General features: G+C 42.6%; 1 protein-coding gene across 2 annotated transcripts in view; it reads right to left on the minus strand.

Moving 5' to 3' along the window:
• Positions 1-480: 480 nt before the first annotated feature.
• GOLGA4 (golgin A4) overlaps positions 481-18,221 on the minus strand; it is a 148,649-nt gene continuing 130,908 nt past the window's right edge. Inside the window, exons 15-17 of one of the 2 annotated variants that reach the window (XM_081932887.1) lie at positions 16,644-16,730; positions 2,144-2,207; positions 481-1,131 (exon numbers count right to left, since the gene is read on the minus strand). In XM_081932887.1, the coding sequence (XP_081789013.1) occupies positions 2,175-2,207; positions 16,644-16,730 (120 nt within the window). In that variant the 3' untranslated portion in view covers positions 481-1,131; positions 2,144-2,174. The remainder of the gene's footprint in view (positions 1,132-2,143; positions 2,208-16,643; positions 16,731-18,221) is intronic. The other variant, XM_081932886.1, reaches the window with a different exon arrangement.

The following is an 18,221-nucleotide window of genomic DNA, read 5'->3' on the forward strand; positions in this document are numbered from 1 at the left end:
GTTGGAACTACAGGCGGTCCATTAAGTGGTGCGGCGATATCTGGATTAAGCCAAGGAGGACTATAAGAGAATTGCAGGTCTCTGTGTGCGACGCCAACGTTGACTGTGGGCGATTGAGTGTGGCTGTCCACTAGACACCTTCCGTCAAACCGAACAGTCAAGAAGTTGGACCACCGTTCCCTTGGCCTGTTTCCTGTTGAAGCAGTCATCAATCCAGTCGCCTATTGCCTGACTTTACCACATTCGATGCGAGTCCATCCGGTCTTTCATCAACCTCTTCTTGTTCCTGAATAGCCGGTTTGTTCTCTTTGCCAACCCAATCATCCTGAGCAATAACCCTGTGCCGATAAGGGTCGAGTACGAAGTTGCCAGGATCTGAGATTACGAGTACGAAGTTGCCAGGATCTGAGATTCCCGATGGCTGAAAGAATGGTTCCAATACCTTTTGAGTTTTGAAAAGGACAGCAGGCTGCAGCACTGTACAGTAAATGAAGTTTTATTTTCTTCCAGCTCTGCAAGATTAGTGTTGCCAACAATCAGAGATCAACTTATAATACAAGTAAATAGTACCTATTTACAAATTATAAGACGTCAAATTTATTTCTCCCAAAATATAATAGAAAAGTTATATATATTAATAAATGAAGTTTTGCAATCTGGATTCATTATAAGCAAAAGCTTAAAAATAATGGCTTTTAATAAACAATCAATAAAAAGAAAATAGCTAGGCAACTCACATTCAGACTGTGTTACATATTATCTGAAATAATTTTGCAACATATGAAACAAAGCCCACGATAAAATAAATAGAATCATTCATTTTTGTGAAAGCAAATTTTTTTTGAAGGAAAATACTTTGATTCCTTTTAAAAAAAACTATAAAGCTAAACTGAAAATTGTATCCAAATGAAGCACACAGCACCTGTTGAACAATCTTTCTTAAAGGCAAAAAATTAATCATATTCACAGTCCCAATTGTCAACTTGTACTTCCTTGCTGTGTTTTTCGCAGGTGAACTGAATAACTATTCTATCTGCTACATGCTTCAAAGAGCTGATTTGAGGATATGATCTGATTTCAAAGTTGTGTAATCTGTTACGAAGTTCTCCAACATGAGGATCAAAACCAGAGCTAGGAAAGAATTGGAGAGAAAAGGGGGAAGGGGGAAGAGACAGATAAGAAATGTTATAAATTGAAAGAATAAATGGCATGCAAATATTTGTAAGTATATAGCTAACTAATTATAAAATAAATACATTAATCTTAATCATCAGTGCCACTAACATGTTGGCAAATCAATTATTTTTCAGAGTGGGAGTTAAGACAGCATATGAAGGGAATAGTCACAATAACACATGAACAGACAGCAGATAACATGGTTTGGTAATACAACACATTGCAAGGTAGGGAGGTGTCTATCACCAGGGATGTACTATAAGTGACATGCAGCCTATAACTGACTGTATTTTCTTTTTTTGCTTTATGTCCCTCTAAAGTTTAGTATGAATTGGGGCATTTGTTTTAACAGCTTTTGTGTGTGCTTATGTGATGGTGCTGGTACCAGCTTCTAGACAGTGTTCATTTTTGACCACTGTGTGGACATGTTCCTGCAGTTTTCTTGGCAAAATTTCAGGCTTGCCACTGTGTCCTTCATAGCACTGAGAAAAAATGAGTGGCAGGTCACCTAGTTGACTTTATATCTAAGGCAGGACTGTAAATCAAGTCTCCTAGTTTTAATCTGGTGCCTTAATCACTACAGTGAACTGGATCTCTGCAATAGTTTAAAGTTATTAATAATTTTAAAATAATATTTTTTATGTTATAAAATTATTCTATATATATTTCCTATAATTTGCTTAGAGTTTTAGTATCACTGCCCTTTCTGCTTTTTAAAATTGTGACTGTAAATGGCAGTGGCTTCTAGCTAATTAGTGCCATTTTCATTCATTAGAGCATTCTTTCTTTTGATCTTATGATGCAGGTATGTACAAATTCCACTGATATAAAGAAGGAATTAAAGCTTGTTAGGAAAATTATTTTAGAAAAAAATAGTTAAGAATGAAACATGATCACTAAGGCATAAAGGAATTACTACGGTTTTAGTGAAAAAAAAGGAAAAAACAAATAGTTATGTAACACTCACCTACGTACTAACTAAAGCACTGATTGATGATTTATTCAGAAGATACCACTGGAGATGAAGTGAACTATAAAACCAGGAGAAGAACAGCTTATTGGGTTAGTGTGTTAATCAAAGCAGATGTGACTATAGAAAGAGCATATTTATTTTACCTATGGCTATTGGTCAAAACAAACACTGCTCTTAACATTAAACACAGTATGTCTATGTTCTGCAGAATATCCAGCACATCGCAGAGATTAATTCCAGGTAATGAAAGATACTTAATTTTAAAGGCTTGTTTGTGTAACACACTGATATTGCATTTAAAGCTGCACAATCTTTATAGATTAGAATATTTGACAGTAATTTTGATCTCTTTGTTGTACTCAACAATTCTCTGATAGTTTGCAAATATAACAAATGAGATCATAAAATAAATGTTTTTCTTTTTCCAAATAATCCATTTTGGATTAATTCAAAATGAAATGTTGAGTCCAATACTGTACTCCTACTAACTCATCTAACAGTCAAATGGAAAATTAAAAAGGATGAAGCCCAATGACCCACAGATGTTTGGAATAAAAAGGAAATCACAAATTTTTAGTGTGGAAGTGGAAAATAGAATAGACTGGAAAATCGAAAGATATCTATGAAAAATAGTGGCAAATGACTTCTATACAATGGTCAGATAACTTAATAGCTATATCCATAAATGTTTCATCACTCAATGTTTTTAATGGTCTAATTATCTAATGACCCAGAGTTGCTTGAGAGTGAGGTAGGCAAATTTAATAAATAAATGAATAAATAAAGTTACAGAGAATACAACTCACAGGTTACTTTCTTGTTTTAAAATAGACATCAATATGTCAAGATCTGATTTCACCTTTGTAGTTGAAATACCTAAACTTTTATGCAGAATAAGAAAACTACATCATTCATTTCAGTTTGTCCAGTTTAAAATAATAAGAAAATATGGAAGACGTGGGAATGAAATGGGTGTTGGTTCTTACCTGGTAAGCCCTTCCTCTGGACGGTGGAGACAGCAGCCAGGATGGGACATACCAAAGCCTGTCAATGTTTTTAAGGGTGGGTAGATGACTGGCCCGACGCCCTTTGTTCTATTCTGACCTGTTGGAGTACCCTCCTGCCAAAGGCAGAGTCAGCTGAGGCATATCTGTCTAGTCCAGTGATGGCGAACCTATGGCACGCGTGCCACAAGTGGCACGTGGAGCCATTTGTCAGGGCACGCGAGGCTTCCCTGATGCCTTCGGAGCGCTGAAAACGACCCTCCGAGCAACCCGGAAGTCACTTCCGGTTTGCTCGGAGGGTGGTTTTAAGCGCTCCGAAGGCTTCAGGGACGGTCCCTGAAGCCTCCGGGGGGTTGGGGGAGGCTCTTTTCGCCCTCCCCAGGCTCCTATAAAGCCCCTGGAGCCTGGGGAGGGCGAAAAAAGCATGTAAAAATGGGGGGTCGCGCGTTGTGCGTGCATGCGCACTGGGGGGGTCGTGCATTGCATTATGGGTGCGGCACGCCTGCACTCAACCCCCCTGTGCTCCCCCCACTTGTGGCACACGAGCCAAAAAAGGTTCACCATCACTGGTCTAGTCTATAATGGTTTACAAATAGAGATGGTGAAGACCACGTGGCCACCTTGCATATTTCCTCAACTGAGGCTTGAGTAGACCACACTGCTGAGGTGGCCGCGCTTCTCATCAAATGTACCCTCACGTGAGGAGGGAGCAGTAAACCATGGGATCCATAGGCCTTCAAGATGCAGGATCTGATCCAACGTCCAACAGACCCAGAAAAAACTTTGGCACCAATGTTAATTTGATGAAAAGAAACAAACAAAGCCTCCGAGTGTCTGAATGATGCAGTTCAAGAAATGTAGATGCATGCACTTCCGCTTCCGCTGCTGATCGCGATGGGCAGGCTCTGCTCGGCCCGTACTCTCCTGGTGGGCCCCTCACCGCTTGGGGGGCACAGGACGCCCTGTAGAGGCTCCTGCCGAAGGGGCGGCACCGCAGGGGATCCCCTGAGTCGGCGGCGGCCGGGGGGGGCCCGCATCGCCCTAGGCACCGGGAAGCATGATGGGGAGGCGCTCCGGCGTCTTCGTGAGGAGGCAGCTGGAAGAATGAGCAATCTGAAGGACGCGGTTGCTGTGTGGTGAGGTGGAAACTACCCCCCCCCCGTTCCCTTTGTTTGCCTATAAAGAAACTGCCAGCTATTTTTAGAACTGTATTCAACTTGGTTTGGAGAAGCGTGGCTGGAGGGAGGGAGATTTCCCCCCCCCTCGGACAGGCGGCTATAAACTGTTTTGCTCTCAGCCCTCGAGGAGGAGGGAGGGAGAGAGCCATCTAATGATTCCACGCTCATAACAAAGGCGGATTTTGGATTGTAACTTTACAAATGAGGTGATGATCTGAAAATTTTGGAAACTTTGAAAACTTTCTGTTATGTCCCTTAACTCCGAAGCTGGCAGGGCAAGATGGCACACTTCCGCTGTCTTTATAAACATTGAAAACTGACTCCACCCATAGAACTTCAGGCTTACTGTCTTTGTCTCCGTGACACTCAGACAAATCTCTTGTTGAATTGGATTCCCTGGAACAAAGGATTTTATTACTCTACTGCCAGAAATTGGAATTAGAAAAATCTTCTTCTGCTTGGACCTTTAGTCTCCTGAACTCTCTTGGCGGTTTTTCCTCCTTGATTGATCCTTCTCTGTATTGACTTTAAACTCCTTATTGTTCAACATAATGCCACCTAAAAGACCACCCCCGGGGAAGCCGGGCTTTGCTGTCTCCGCCCCGACATCTACAGTATCCAGTCCTAGTACACAACAGTCTTTATCTTCGCTGATGCAGCCCAAACCTACTGAGACGGACTTTCAACAGATGTTTCAACAAATTTTAAAGGGACAGGAGGACATAAAAAGTCAACTAAAGGAGATGAAAGAAGAGCTTAAAGAGAACCAAGACCAGACGAGTAAAAACTCAGAGAGACTGGATCTTTTGGAGGGGGGACGGCTGAAATGAGGGGGGAGATGGAAAGGGTGCAGAAGGGGAACAAAGAACTTGAGATCCACCAGATGAAAACAGAATTTGAAAGAATGTCCTTTTTTCTTAGATTTCAAAATGTGGTTGAGGCAAATGATGAAGATTTAAGGGACAGTGAGAGAGAAAAGAAAAAAATATTCGCAATTAGCGAAGAAATTTTACCAGAAGGGGGTGTGGTTTAGATGGTTGATGCCTGAAGGCATGCTAATATTCTGGGAGGACACAAGAGTTAGAATCAACACAACCATAGAGCCTCAGGCCTTTATGGACAAAAATAAAGCACTCCTAGATAAATCTGATGATTCTACAACTGATCTACAGGACACGGGAGGGGCCGGAGCTCTGCTGGCAGGGGGAGAAGGGGCAATACCAAGAAAACTCAGATCACAAAAATGAGTAAGAAAATCTGCTTGATATAAATTGATTGAAACTATTATTTGAATTTATATGCTGACCAAATATTGCTATTTAGTATTGAACTTTGTTTAAATGAATACCATGAGTACAGGGGGGAGGGGACACCTTCCACATATTGTAACTGCCAAAATTTGTAACCCTTTCCATTACCCCTTTCCTTTTTATTTCTTTAAAAACCAATAAAACTTTGTTTAAAAAAAAAAAAGAAATGTAGATGCAGAGTGCATGGCATACATCCAGGTTGAGCCATTTACGCTTGAATCTGTGGCTCGGGGAGGGACAGAAATTGGGTAGGATGATTTCCTGTGCCCTGTGAAACCTATTGTTGATCTTCGGGATGAATGCCGGGTCAAGACGAAGCACCATCTTGTCCTTGTGGAAAATACAAAAGTCTTGCCTAATGAACAGGGCTGCAATTTCCGAGATGAAAATGCGCTGAGGTGATTGCCACCAAAAAGGCAATCTTTAGGAACAGGTATCTCATACAGTGCGAAGTAGTTCAAAGGGAGGTCTGGTGAGAGCATCCAGGACCTTGCCCATTCTCACGTGGGGAATCTGTGCACAGTGGGCAGACTGATGTTGCCCCCCCCCGGAGAAAGCGAGTCACCAGTGGATGGCTGGAGAGTGTCTCAAATGACGTTAGTGCCACCACTTGCCTTTTTAGGATGTTGACGGAAAGACCCGTATCCAGCCCTTGTTAAAAGAAGTCCAAAGTTGAAGGGACCAACGCTGTGGATGGAACAATATCATGGCTGACACATCAGACGTTGAAGCGTCATATATATATGATGGAGGTGCGCCTGGAGGCTTGGAGAGTTTACATGAACCTTGGAGAGAGGTTGGCTGCTGCTAGGGCTGTTCGCTCAATCTCCAGGCAGTCAACTGCAATCAGTGTGGGTCTGGGTCAGAGGTGGGTTCCTACCGGTTCTAACCGGTTCGGTAGAAGAGGGTCGTCAAATCTATCATACCAGTTAGGAGAGGTTCCACTGGTGGACCCGGAAGTAAGTTCCGGAATCTCTGTCGCTTGCTCGCCCTGCCCGTCGCAGCTTGTAGGCTCCCCCGCCCATCCGCAGTAAACTAGCCCAGCCCGTCACTCACTGATTGGCTGGAGTCCAGCCAATCAGTGAGCGGGCTTGAGTCGACCTGCCCGCCTCTAACACCCATTTAAAAGTGCGTCGCCAACACCCAACATTCCTCTTTTGAAAAGAGGGGCATGGCGGTGGGAAGCTCACGAAAACCACGGCCTGGCGTACGCCGCATGGCCGGAAGGGGGTGGGTGGCAGCAGCGGCAGGCTAGCGTATGCCAGTTCACGGCTTTCAAAAGCCGCAAGCTGGCATACGCTGCATGGCCGAAAGGGGATGGGCGGTGGCAGGCTGGTGTATGCCGCGTGGCCGAAAGTGGGTGGGCAGTGGCGGCAGGAGGCTAGCATACGCCAGCTCACGGCTTTCGCGAGGGAAATCCTTCAGGCCTTCCCTCACGAAAGCCGTGAGCTGGCATATGCCGCGTGGCCGAAAGGGGGTTTTCTGCTGCCCCTCGCTCCCCCTCAGTCCCCAGCCTCGCCTGGCTGGCCTAGCTGACCCAGCTGTTCCTTGTCCCTTCAGTCCAGTTTACCTACTGCCTCGTCGCCTGCCTGCTCCCTGCTGCATCCATCGCATCGGAGAGCTGCTGATTCTGCCTGCTGGTAAGTGACCCCATTGTGTATAGAATTTTTTAACATCGTTTATTTAAAAGTATTGAGTATAGAATTTTTAAAAATGGTTTATTTCAATTTATTGTGTGTAGATTCTTTTTTAAAATTGTCTTAGACTATTTTAAAAAAAGATTCTATCAACAATAAATTAAAAGTAACCATTTAAAAAATCTATAGTCAATACTTTTAAATGTATTGTGTATAAATTTTTTTAAATTGTTTTATTTAAAAGTATTGAGTATAGAATTTTTAAAAATGGTTTATTTCAATTTATTATGTGTAGAATACTTTTAACTGATTTAATTTTAAATTATTGTTTGTGGAATACTTTGAAATGGTTTCATTTTAAATTATTGTTGGTAGAATCGTTTTTTAAATTGTGTTAAACTATTTTTTAAAAATATTCTATTAACAATAAATTAAAATAAACTATTTAAAAATATTCTATACACATAGTTTTAAATAAAACGATTTAAAATATTCTATCCACAATACATGTATTGTGGATAGAATATTTTTAAATGGTTTATTTTAATTTATTGTATATAGAATATTTTTAAATGGTTTTATTGTAATTTATTGTATATAGAATATTTTTAATGGTTTTTAATGTTTTTTTCTTATTATTATAGAATATTTTTTAAAAATATATTTTTAGGGAATTTTTATGTATTTATTGTTTATAGAATATGTTTATTACAAGAAATGTTATTCCTTTTTGCAAATGTTTTATTTGTGATGCAATATGTTGCTTTTAAGTGTGCAGGTTGGTGCATGGTTTATGTGTCTCAAAGTGGCTGCTTTTCTATGGGCAGACCAGGTTGGTGCAAGGCAGCTTTGCCAGATTTTATGTGTTCCTGTGTGATACCTCATTGTTTAGGAAATTGTGAGGTGGTTTCTGGTTCTGTGAGCTTCCTGGCACTGTCCTTTATAATTTCCCACAATTCCCTGATGATTTTTATTCCAGTAGCTTTGTCTTTCATGTCCTTAGGGTTAGGGGAAAAAACTGGTTTCACCTGCAGTCTTTTGGGGGAAATTGTTATTTTTTGGTGTTTTCCTGGCACTGTCATAGTGTGTGTGTGTGTGTGTGTGTGTGTGTGTGTTTGTGTGTGTTTAATGTCCTGCAGTTATCTACACATTAATAATGATCAAGTACTAATAATATTTCCTTATACATTTTAGTGAACTTTCCTTACCTAATTGGTGTTTTCTTTCATACTTTTAGATTTCTAATTTCTGTTTCTGTTACCGTGTTTCCCCTAAAATAAGGCAGGGTCTTATTTTCTTTTGACCCTCCAAATAAGGGATTGGCCTTATTTTTGGGGAGGTCTTATTATTTTTCAGGTGCAGGAAGCAGCAAGCCACCAGCCCCACCCTCTCCATCCCACCACCTGCTTGCCTGCAGCCAAAATGACCCAAGTTCCCCTTGCATCCTGGCCTTCGCCTGCCCTGCTTGCTGGCCGTGGAATAGTTGACATTGCTGCTCTGCCCTTGCGGTGGGGAGGGCTCTTCCTGGCAGAACGAACGAAAACACACTCACACACTCACACACACACTCCCCCTCCAAGGCAGCCACATCCCTTCACTAACTTGCTTCCCAGCTCCATTCTCCGCTCCATGTGCAGGACAAGAAATGTAGACTGTGTGCCTATGGTAAAAAAAATACCAGAAAATACCTTCCAAGTTCTCGCAAAAAAAAAAAAAAAGATCTCGCAAAATTGGAAGTTGTCCCACAAACTACTTTTCTTGCCCTGCATGTGGCAGTGGAGAATGGAGCAGGAAAGCAGGTTAGTGGAGGGATATGGCTGCCTTGGGGTATGTGGGTAGGGATCTCTCTCTCATACACCCACACCATCCTTTCCTTGGGAACTCTGCACAGACACAGTGAAGGCTTCGGATAGAGCATTTGGGGGATGTGCGTCTGCACTGAGATCCTAAGGAAAGAACGATTGCCAGGAAAAGGGGAGGGGGGATTTTGTCTCTTATCCTGTTCTGAGTCTGTGCTGAGCTTCAGAATAGGGTAAGAGAAAGTAAAATCTCCCCTCCACATTTTCAAGCCGTTCGCAAAAATGCCCCATTCCGATCCTTCAATGCTGCAATCCTGGAATATGCTGAAGGGTTGAAATGGGGCATTTTTGCGAACGGCTTGAAAATGTGGAGGGGGATATTCCTGCCACTCCCCTGTTCTGAAGGTCAGCCCAGACTGAAAACAGGATAAGAGACAAAATCCTTCCTCCCCATTTTCAAGCGGTTTGCAAAAATGCCTTATTCCATGCCTTCAATCTTGGATAATGTGAAGGATCAGAATGGAGCATCAAAGCTTTTGAAGTGCTTAGACAGAGAAAGGGAATTTATGAAACAAACCTTGAAGCAATGCTACAAACACAAGCCTTCAAAAACATCAATTTAGCTCTAAATCAACGATTTGTTGCCCTTCCTCGTGACAAGATTCTGTCAAGCATCATCACCAATTTGAAGAAAAGGCTGATGGATTGCGACCATCTAAAAACAGGTAGCCAATTGCCAGCCGCAAACAAGTTACACTTTATCACGTTTGGAGCCAGATTACTGGAACATTGAAGATGTAGTCGTTCCATGGGCTGAGGCCGAGGCAGCATTGTTTGAATTTGGTGAAATTTTTAATTACGAAATTAATTTGAATGACTACAGAGATTTTTTTGGAAAATGTGCTAAAAAATCCAAACAAGTACAAAATTCCTGATGGTATCAGAAAAGCTAGAGATATTGTCAGGACAATTGCTGTTAGTTCAGCAGAAGCGGAAAGAGGGTTCTCAAAAATGAACCTCATATATTCAGAGCAAAGAACCTTCCTAATTGTTCCAAACATAACATCAGGCCTGTAGCTATGTTCTTTTTAGGATCTTTGGCCTGCCACACTTTTTATTAATTTCCTATGCTGTTTCATTAGTGTAGTAGTTAGGAGGGGGGAATAGAAAGGAGTAGGATTGTGGAATGTATTGTTATCATTCTTTTATAGAAGCCAAGGTCATCTTTTGTCTCCGCACCTCGACACCTGACCAGAAGCAGAGGGGTGTAGATGCCAGCGTGGAAGATGATGATTGGAACATGTGATGGATTTGTGGGTGTGGGGATAGATCATGAACTTTCAACTGGGTGGAATTCCAGGAAGAACATTAGTTGGAATTCCATAGACATGCTAACTTACCTGTATGAATACATTGGACCTTTAAGGATAACTTTGCCTTGGACAATGATTTAATTCTGCATGGTATTTAGAAAGCCTGACATTATTCCAACTCTCTCTTTAAAATAATTCACTAGCACCCCCCCCTCGCAGGGGGGGGCTGGTGATGGGGGGTGCTGAATTCCCAACGCTGACCGGGACAGTGTAAAATATCAGCAAAGAAATAATGAGAAAGCTTTTGGTGATAAGAAGCTGAGAGCCGAAGCTTCAAAGGCAAATGGAATGCTGTTTCAAGATTTATTGCATCTGGCAAGAGGACGGAGGGGTCTGGAAAAGACTTTTTCTACACCAGGATTAGAGAATGACCAAAAGATGAAAGGAATGGAGATTCAAGCCATCCCCATGCAATCATCTCTGATGGGCTTCCCGGACCATCTCGGACAACTAAACGTGAGTGCATGCTCCCCCTCCTTCCCCCCAGCTTGGAAGTAAGGCTTGGGAAAAAACCTGGAATGGAGGTTTTGACTCCTTCCAGACAGCAATAAATGAAATGACTTATTACCCAGCAACTGAGTGGGAGACAGATTCCCTTTCAAAATGGGAATTTCAACCCAGGCAGCAAGAAGGGATTTGGCCAGCATCTTTCACTTGCCAGCCACCACAAATGGGGCTGCAACCAGTAAATGAAGCAAAACCAGATTGGGTTTTCTTCCCAGAGTATGGATGGATGAGATGCCACTGGCCACCTCCTTGGTCATCAGCATGGGAAAGTGCTCCAAGCCAGCAGAGGGCACCTACTTGGCCCATAACTCCTCCAAGCCAGCAGGAGGGTCCTTGGCACATAACCCCGCCTAGCCAGCCATCATTGGTTGGGCTGCAACCTGTGAAGCAGGCAACCCCGGGATGGGTCTTAACTTAAAATGGGTCATGAATGGGAGGAATGCCAGTGGGCACCTGTCCTCCCTCAGCAGATGGCACCATGGCAGAAAACTGGGCAGTGGCCAACCGAGGGATTGACCTCCCCATCGGTTCCAGTCTCCCCTGCAAGGCCCCAAAAGGTTCTTACCCCACCTTCCTGCAGAGAAGAAATCTCCATGGAAGAAGGTATTACCAAAGGGAGGCCTGCGGGATGGATGGCGGGAAAATGGGCACCTGCAATGCCCCAACTGGTTCTTACCCACCTTCCTACAGAGAAGCAATCTCCACCATGGAAGAAGGGATTACCAAAGAGAGGCCTGCAGGATGGGAAGAGGAACAAGGTGCATCTGCAATGCCCCAAAAGGTTCTTACCCCACCTTCCTACAGAGAAGCGATCTCCACCATGGAAGAAGGGTTTACCAAGGGGGAAGCTGCAAGTTGGAGAGCAAGCCAATGGGATGAAACGGTTCCTAAAGTTAGAGATGTAACTAGGTTCCATTCCTTGTGGGGGCCAATAAATTGCCACCATTGCTGTCAACTTGGCCACAGAGCGTCAGAGTGCTTGGCTCCAGCCAATGCCACAAATGTGCGCACCAACCACCACGGCGGTAAAGAGAGGGCCCAGATGCCACCACAGAAGAGTCATCTGGGCCAACAACCTCTGGAAGAGGATCCCCAACTTAAGGTGACAAAGTGTCCTACCAAGGGGGAGGCCTCGGAAGAGGAAAAGGGCAAACAATCTCCGGAGGAGGATTCCCAACTAAAGGTGACGAAGAGTCCTACCAAGGGGGAGGCCTCAGAGGGGGAAAAGCCCAAACGACCTCTGGAAGAGGATCCCCAACTTAAGGAGACGAAGAGTCCTACCAAGGGGGAGGCCTCGGAGGAGGGAATTGCCGAAGAACAAACATGTGTACCAATCGCCACAGTGGTAAAGAGAGGGCCCCAGATGCCACCACAGAAAAGTCATCTGGGCCAACAACCTCTGGAAGAGGATCCGCAACTTAAGGTGACGAAGTGTCCTACCAAGGGGGAGACCTCAGAAGAGGAAAAGGGCAAACAATCTCCGGAGGAGGATCCCCAGCTAAAGGTGACGAAGAGTCCTACCAAGGGGGAGGCCTCAGAGGGGGAAATGCCCAAACGACCTCTTGAAGAGGATCCTCAAGGTGATGAAAAGTCCTACCAAGGGGGAGGCCTCGGAGGAGAAAAAGTGCCAGCCGTGGATGATTGAATCCAAGAGCCCAGAACCTACAGCACCTGTAACAGAGAGCCCTAACCGACCATGGGAAGAGGTCACAATGGACTTCATCGTGGAACTCCCAGACAGCAGTGGGAATAGAGTAATCTGGACAGTTATTGATTTGTTTTCTAAGCAGGCACACTTCATTGCTTGCTCAGGATTGCCATCCGCAAACGAATTAGCGAAAATGTTTGTGAAACACATTTATCGCCTGCACGGTGTACCCAAGAGGATCATTTCAGACCGCGGAGTCCAGTTCACAGCCAAGTTCTGGAGAGAGGTCCCGAGATCCATTGGGTCCACACAAGAACTGAGCTCAGAGGTTCATCCCAGCATGAACTGCGCAGCAGATAGAGGCACTGCAGTGGTGGAACAATATATCCGGTGTTTTGTGGACTATCAGCAAGACAACTGGTCGGACTTGCTACCCTTCGCTGAAGTGGCGTACAACGATGCGGTCCACAGCAGCACAGGAATAGCGGGTTTCCAGATTACCAGTGGCATGGAATTTGTTGCCATGCCTGAGTTGCCTAGAGAACCTCCTTCCTCCATGTCTTGAATGAATGGATGGACACGCTAAAGAAAGGATGGGAGAATACGAAGAAGGCTCTAGCAGTTGCGGCAGAAGCCTACCAGAAGCAAGCTGATCAACATCGCTCGCTCCAAAACCCCTGCCGTGTGTGGGACAAAGTTTTGTGTCTACCAATTACATAAGATTAGGAATGCCTAGCAAGGAATTGGGTCCAAAATTTCTAGGTCTGTTCCCAATAGTGAAGATAGTTAACCCAGTTCAACTCAGGCTACCCAGAAGTCTAGGGAAATTTGACCCAGAATTTCATTGTAGCTTGTTGAAACCAGTAATTGGGTCTAACATAAGAGCATCCAACCAAGCCCAGTCTTTTCCTGTAGAAATAGAAGGGGAAACACAATCTGAAATGGAAAAAAATGTAGATTCCAGGCTGAATAGGGGTCGCTTACAGTACTTAGTGCATTGGAAGGGTTACCCTTGGTCTGAAGCTACTTGAGTGAACAGTGGGAACCTAAAAGTGGAGAAGTTAGCAAAGCAATTCAATGGGAAGTTTCCCGATAAGTCAAATGGTCCCCTTGGGGGGAGAAGAGGTGGTTAATTTTATTATGATAACTTTTATGTTATTCTCTTTACAGGAAACGTTTTTCTTCTGAGGAGAGGCCGCCTGTCAGACCTGTAGTTATGTTCTTTTTAGGATCTTTGGTCTGCCACACTTTTTATTAATTTCCTATGCTGTTTCATTAGTGTAGTAGTTGGGAGGGGGGAATAGAAAGGAGTAGGATTGTGGAATGTATTGTTATCATTCTTTTATAGAAGCCAAGATCATCTTTTGTCTCCGCACCTCGACACCTGACCGGAAGCAGAGGGGTGTAGATGCCAGCATGGAAGATGATGATTGGAACATGTGATGGATTTGTTGGTGTGGGGATAGATCATGAACTTTCAACTGGGTGGAATTCCAGGAAGAACATTAGAGTTGGAATTCCATAGACGTGCTAACTTGCCTGTATGAATAAATTGGACCTTTAAGGATAACTTTGCCTTGGACAATGATTTAATTCTGCATGGTATTTAGAACGCCTGACACATAAGTAATCTGATGGTGATAAGTGTTCTTGGTATGCCTGTTGAGAGATGGGACCCAATTCCTGCGAAAAAGTGAAAAAGTGGCTCAGAGCGCTCCATCAAACAGCTGATGATCCACGAGTAAAGACCAAGAAAGCTGCAACTGAGGAGTCTGGAAGCCTAAGAACAATATGGAAATATCAACAACCAGAAAACCAATAACACAAGTAAGTACTTGAGTGTATCTCTTTCATTGTGTTATTATTATGTAAGGTGTAAGTGCATGCTATTAAAGTCTTCCTTTCTGTGTCTCTCCTTTGTGCAGGCCATTCATTGGAGCAAGTGTGGTTTAGTCATGTAGAAGACCGGCAAGGCCAATCACCCTTCCTCTGTAAGTAGCTGTCTTTATTGCTGGGTGTGCTGGGTTCATCCTTAATATAGTAAGTGCAAGCAATTAAAGTCTTCCTTTCTGTGTCTCTCCTTTGTGCAGGTTATTGGAGCAAGATGGTAAGGTGATGTGCAGAAGACCGGCAAGGCAGTAATCTTCCCTCTGTAAGTAGCTGTTTTTATAGTTTTGTGTGCTGGTTTCATCCTAATGTAGTGCATGCAATTAAAGTCTTCCTTTCTGTGTCTGTTCTTTGTGCAGGTTATTGGAGCAAGGTGGTGAGGTGGTGGTGCAGAAGACCGGCAAGGCAGTAATCTTCCCTCTGTAAGTAGTTGTTTTTATTGTTTTGTGTGCTGGTTTCATCCTAATGAAGTGCTATGTCTCTTCTTTGTGCAGGCCATTCATTGGAGTCAGTGATACTGAAGACTGGCAAGGACAGTCATCTTCCTTCTGTAAGTAGCTTTTTTATTGTTTTGTGTACTGCTGCTTAGCTGCCAGGTATTGCGGTTTGGCAAATTCTTTGTCCAGCTGGTGCTGACGGCGGACATTCGCCTTTTGGGCCGTCTTGGTGACCTTGGCTAGTTGGCCCTTTGGACGGGGCTCCAGCTCTGCCCTTTTTCTTGCTGCTCGTATGCCAGAGGGCCCTGTGATTGGACTGTCAGGAGGGGACACATGTGGGCCCACCTGGTCCCTGATCCCCCCTGTGCCAGTGATGGCATTGCAATTGGTGGTTCGGGGACTCACCCCACTTGAATCACTTTCCAGGCCTTTGCTGTGCTTGGTGCCAAAATAAACGACTTCGGACTCATTTCGGACTCATTAAAACAACTTCGGACTCATTAAAATGGCTGCCTGAGCTTTTGGCGCAGAACAAAATGGCCACTGGAGCTCCGAGTCAAAATGGCTGCCGGAGATGTCTTCATGCCAAAAAGAAGGTTGCGGTGATTTGCCAGTGCTTGCGGCGAAAATAGCCCAGCAGCCAGCCATGGAATGGACAGAGGCCGTTGGGTTACCACCCACAGCTTTCCGCTCAACTGATGCTGTGGGGTGCTTCAGAATGCCCTCGTGGCACCCATGGTCCCAGGAGAGGCAGGGATGATGATTGCAGCCAACTGAAGAATTTGGAGTTCCAATGTTGGAGGAACTGAAGCCAATTGCCTTTTTTTAGTCAAAATTGCGAATTAGTTTGATTCTCTAGCTAAATTGGAGGAGAATTAAAGAAATGCACCCAGTCCTGATCGGACTGAGTCTAATGCTGGGAGGAGTCAACAGAGGTAGTGTGATGTCACAGCTATAGGCTCAGTCCTATTGATCACTGGAAACTACAACCCATCCTGTCTATTGTCTCCACTAAATGGGGAGAAAATAAGTTGTTCATCTAGTAAAAGTTAAACGTTTTCATAAAATTTGTTTTTCTCAATTTTACTGGACTGTCTTCACATTTACGTTGTGTAGATTTCCTCAGATTTCCTGTTTAACTGTGAGGCAAGCATATCAAATACATATATGCTGATATAGACATGACAATATACAGTATATGTTAGTGTTTGTTATATTTGCCACTTCTATCACAAGAACATTCCAATATCCAAATTGTTAAGGTACGCCTTTATTTATGACCAGTTGCTTAATGACCATTTGAAGTTATGATAGATTTTTAAAGGCTACGTACGGCCTATCCATGAAGTTACAATTACTGCATCCTTTTGCCAGTCATGTGATAACATTTGGGTGCTTGGCAACCTGCTCACATTTATGCCCAGTTGCAGCATTTTGTAGTCACATGATTTGCAAGCCTTTTTGCCTGTTTCTGACATTTTTCCTGTTTTCCAGCAAAAAATCCCCATTGGATATGCTGGATTCACTTAACAACATTTAATTTGCTTAATAACTGTGGTGACTCACTTTACAACTGTTGCAAAAACTGCCATAAAATCATGGGTGGTTAAATAGTGCTTCTGCTTGTACACAATAACGTACGATCAAAATTCTGGTCAGCATTGGTAGTATGTTGAAGATTACCTGAGCTCCAAAACTTCTTATCATTTCTTACCAGTGTCTGAGCATTTTCTCGTTCTAAGATCTTCTGAGTTTGATCAGGAGGAAATTTCAGCACTGAAGTTATAACCTTTGCCATTGTCTAAAACATGATCAAAAGAAATAATGTTCAAACACTCAAGTCAATTTGTTTATGAAATCTTATACACTATTCTTAGGAATGTTAATGGAAGCATGGTAAAAAAATAGAAGCATGTATTTGTTTCTTTTCCCATGATAATTTGCAATATAATTTTTGTGTGTGAATAAATCAAGGGAATATTTACTTATTAAGACTAACAATTCAAATTACACATTCTATACCGAGATCCAGTATCTGCATGAAAATAAACGATAAGAGTCAAGAAGACAGAATAATTTATTGACAATGCATTTTCTCTTCTACTAAATTAAAAACAATAGAAATGTAATCACTAAAAAGAGTATGTTCGGCCCTATGCTTATTCACATATTGTTCAAAATACTTCCTTCCATAATCCTAGAATTATCTCTGAAATTAGTGTAGGTTTTCAGCTACATTTTGCTGGATTATGTTCAGTAATATTGTCCTGTAAATATTCATATTTATAGTGGTAGATGGACTGTTATTTTATTTGTTGCACTGATTCAGTGTTGTCTGACAATATTCTGTATGTAGGCCTTAGATTGGAGCAATCAAAGTAGATTGCTTTGCAAGATTGTATCAAGATTAGAGATCCTAGTTGCATAAATTAGTATAAATATGTTTGGAATAAAACCCAGCTTACATATATGATTAAATATGTTTAAAATATATGCAGATAATTTTTTAAAAACATATGCAGATAAATTTGTTCAACACCTGACGAACAAAGTCACTCAATTTATTCCCAGTTGGAACCTATCTGTCTTGCAGGGCCATGTGAGATGCCTGGAGAAAGGTCTTGCTGATTATCTGGGAACAATTAATTAGGAATGGCCATGCTAGTTTTAATCAGGGTCTAGCTGAAGAAATGGATTGGAATCCCCACAGCATATGAATTCTATTAATATGGAGCTCCTGTGGCAAAGTACTCACTAGTCCAAGAAACCTATTCTGAATGAAAATTTATTTCCTCAAATAGGTATTTACAGAAGTCTAAGGGTAACGACAGGTTTTATATTTTTTCTCTTCAATGCTATTCTTAATTGGGGACAGCTTTACTTTAAACATAGTAATAAAATCATCCCTTGATTACTAGAATGTGTTGTTCCTAGGGCTGCCCTTAAGCATTGATTAAAGTTATGGCTACTATAGCGATTTAAGCTATGGCTTTTCAGCGTCTGTCCAAGTCTATCTGCATAAAGGCTGGGTTGAGGAATGATCACATATATCTCATGATATTGCACAAATACAGTAACTTGCATACTTCATGCAAATACCATGATTTATTTTGTGAGATAAATATGTAATTCAGCATTTGTAGGATACCACCACCTATGTCCGTTTGATATCACTGAAGTTTCTTGCAAATGCCACTGAACTGTACTCATTACCTCACTTGAGGAAATTTCAATAACTAATTTGCTACTTGGTCAGGTTTAAGATTGTGCTATCTTAACTGCTTATTTTAAC

Source organism: Natrix helvetica, assembly GCF_964273705.1.
Source record: "Natrix helvetica genome assembly, chromosome: Z".
Taxonomy (NCBI): Eukaryota; Metazoa; Chordata; class Lepidosauria; order Squamata; family Natricidae; genus Natrix; species Natrix helvetica.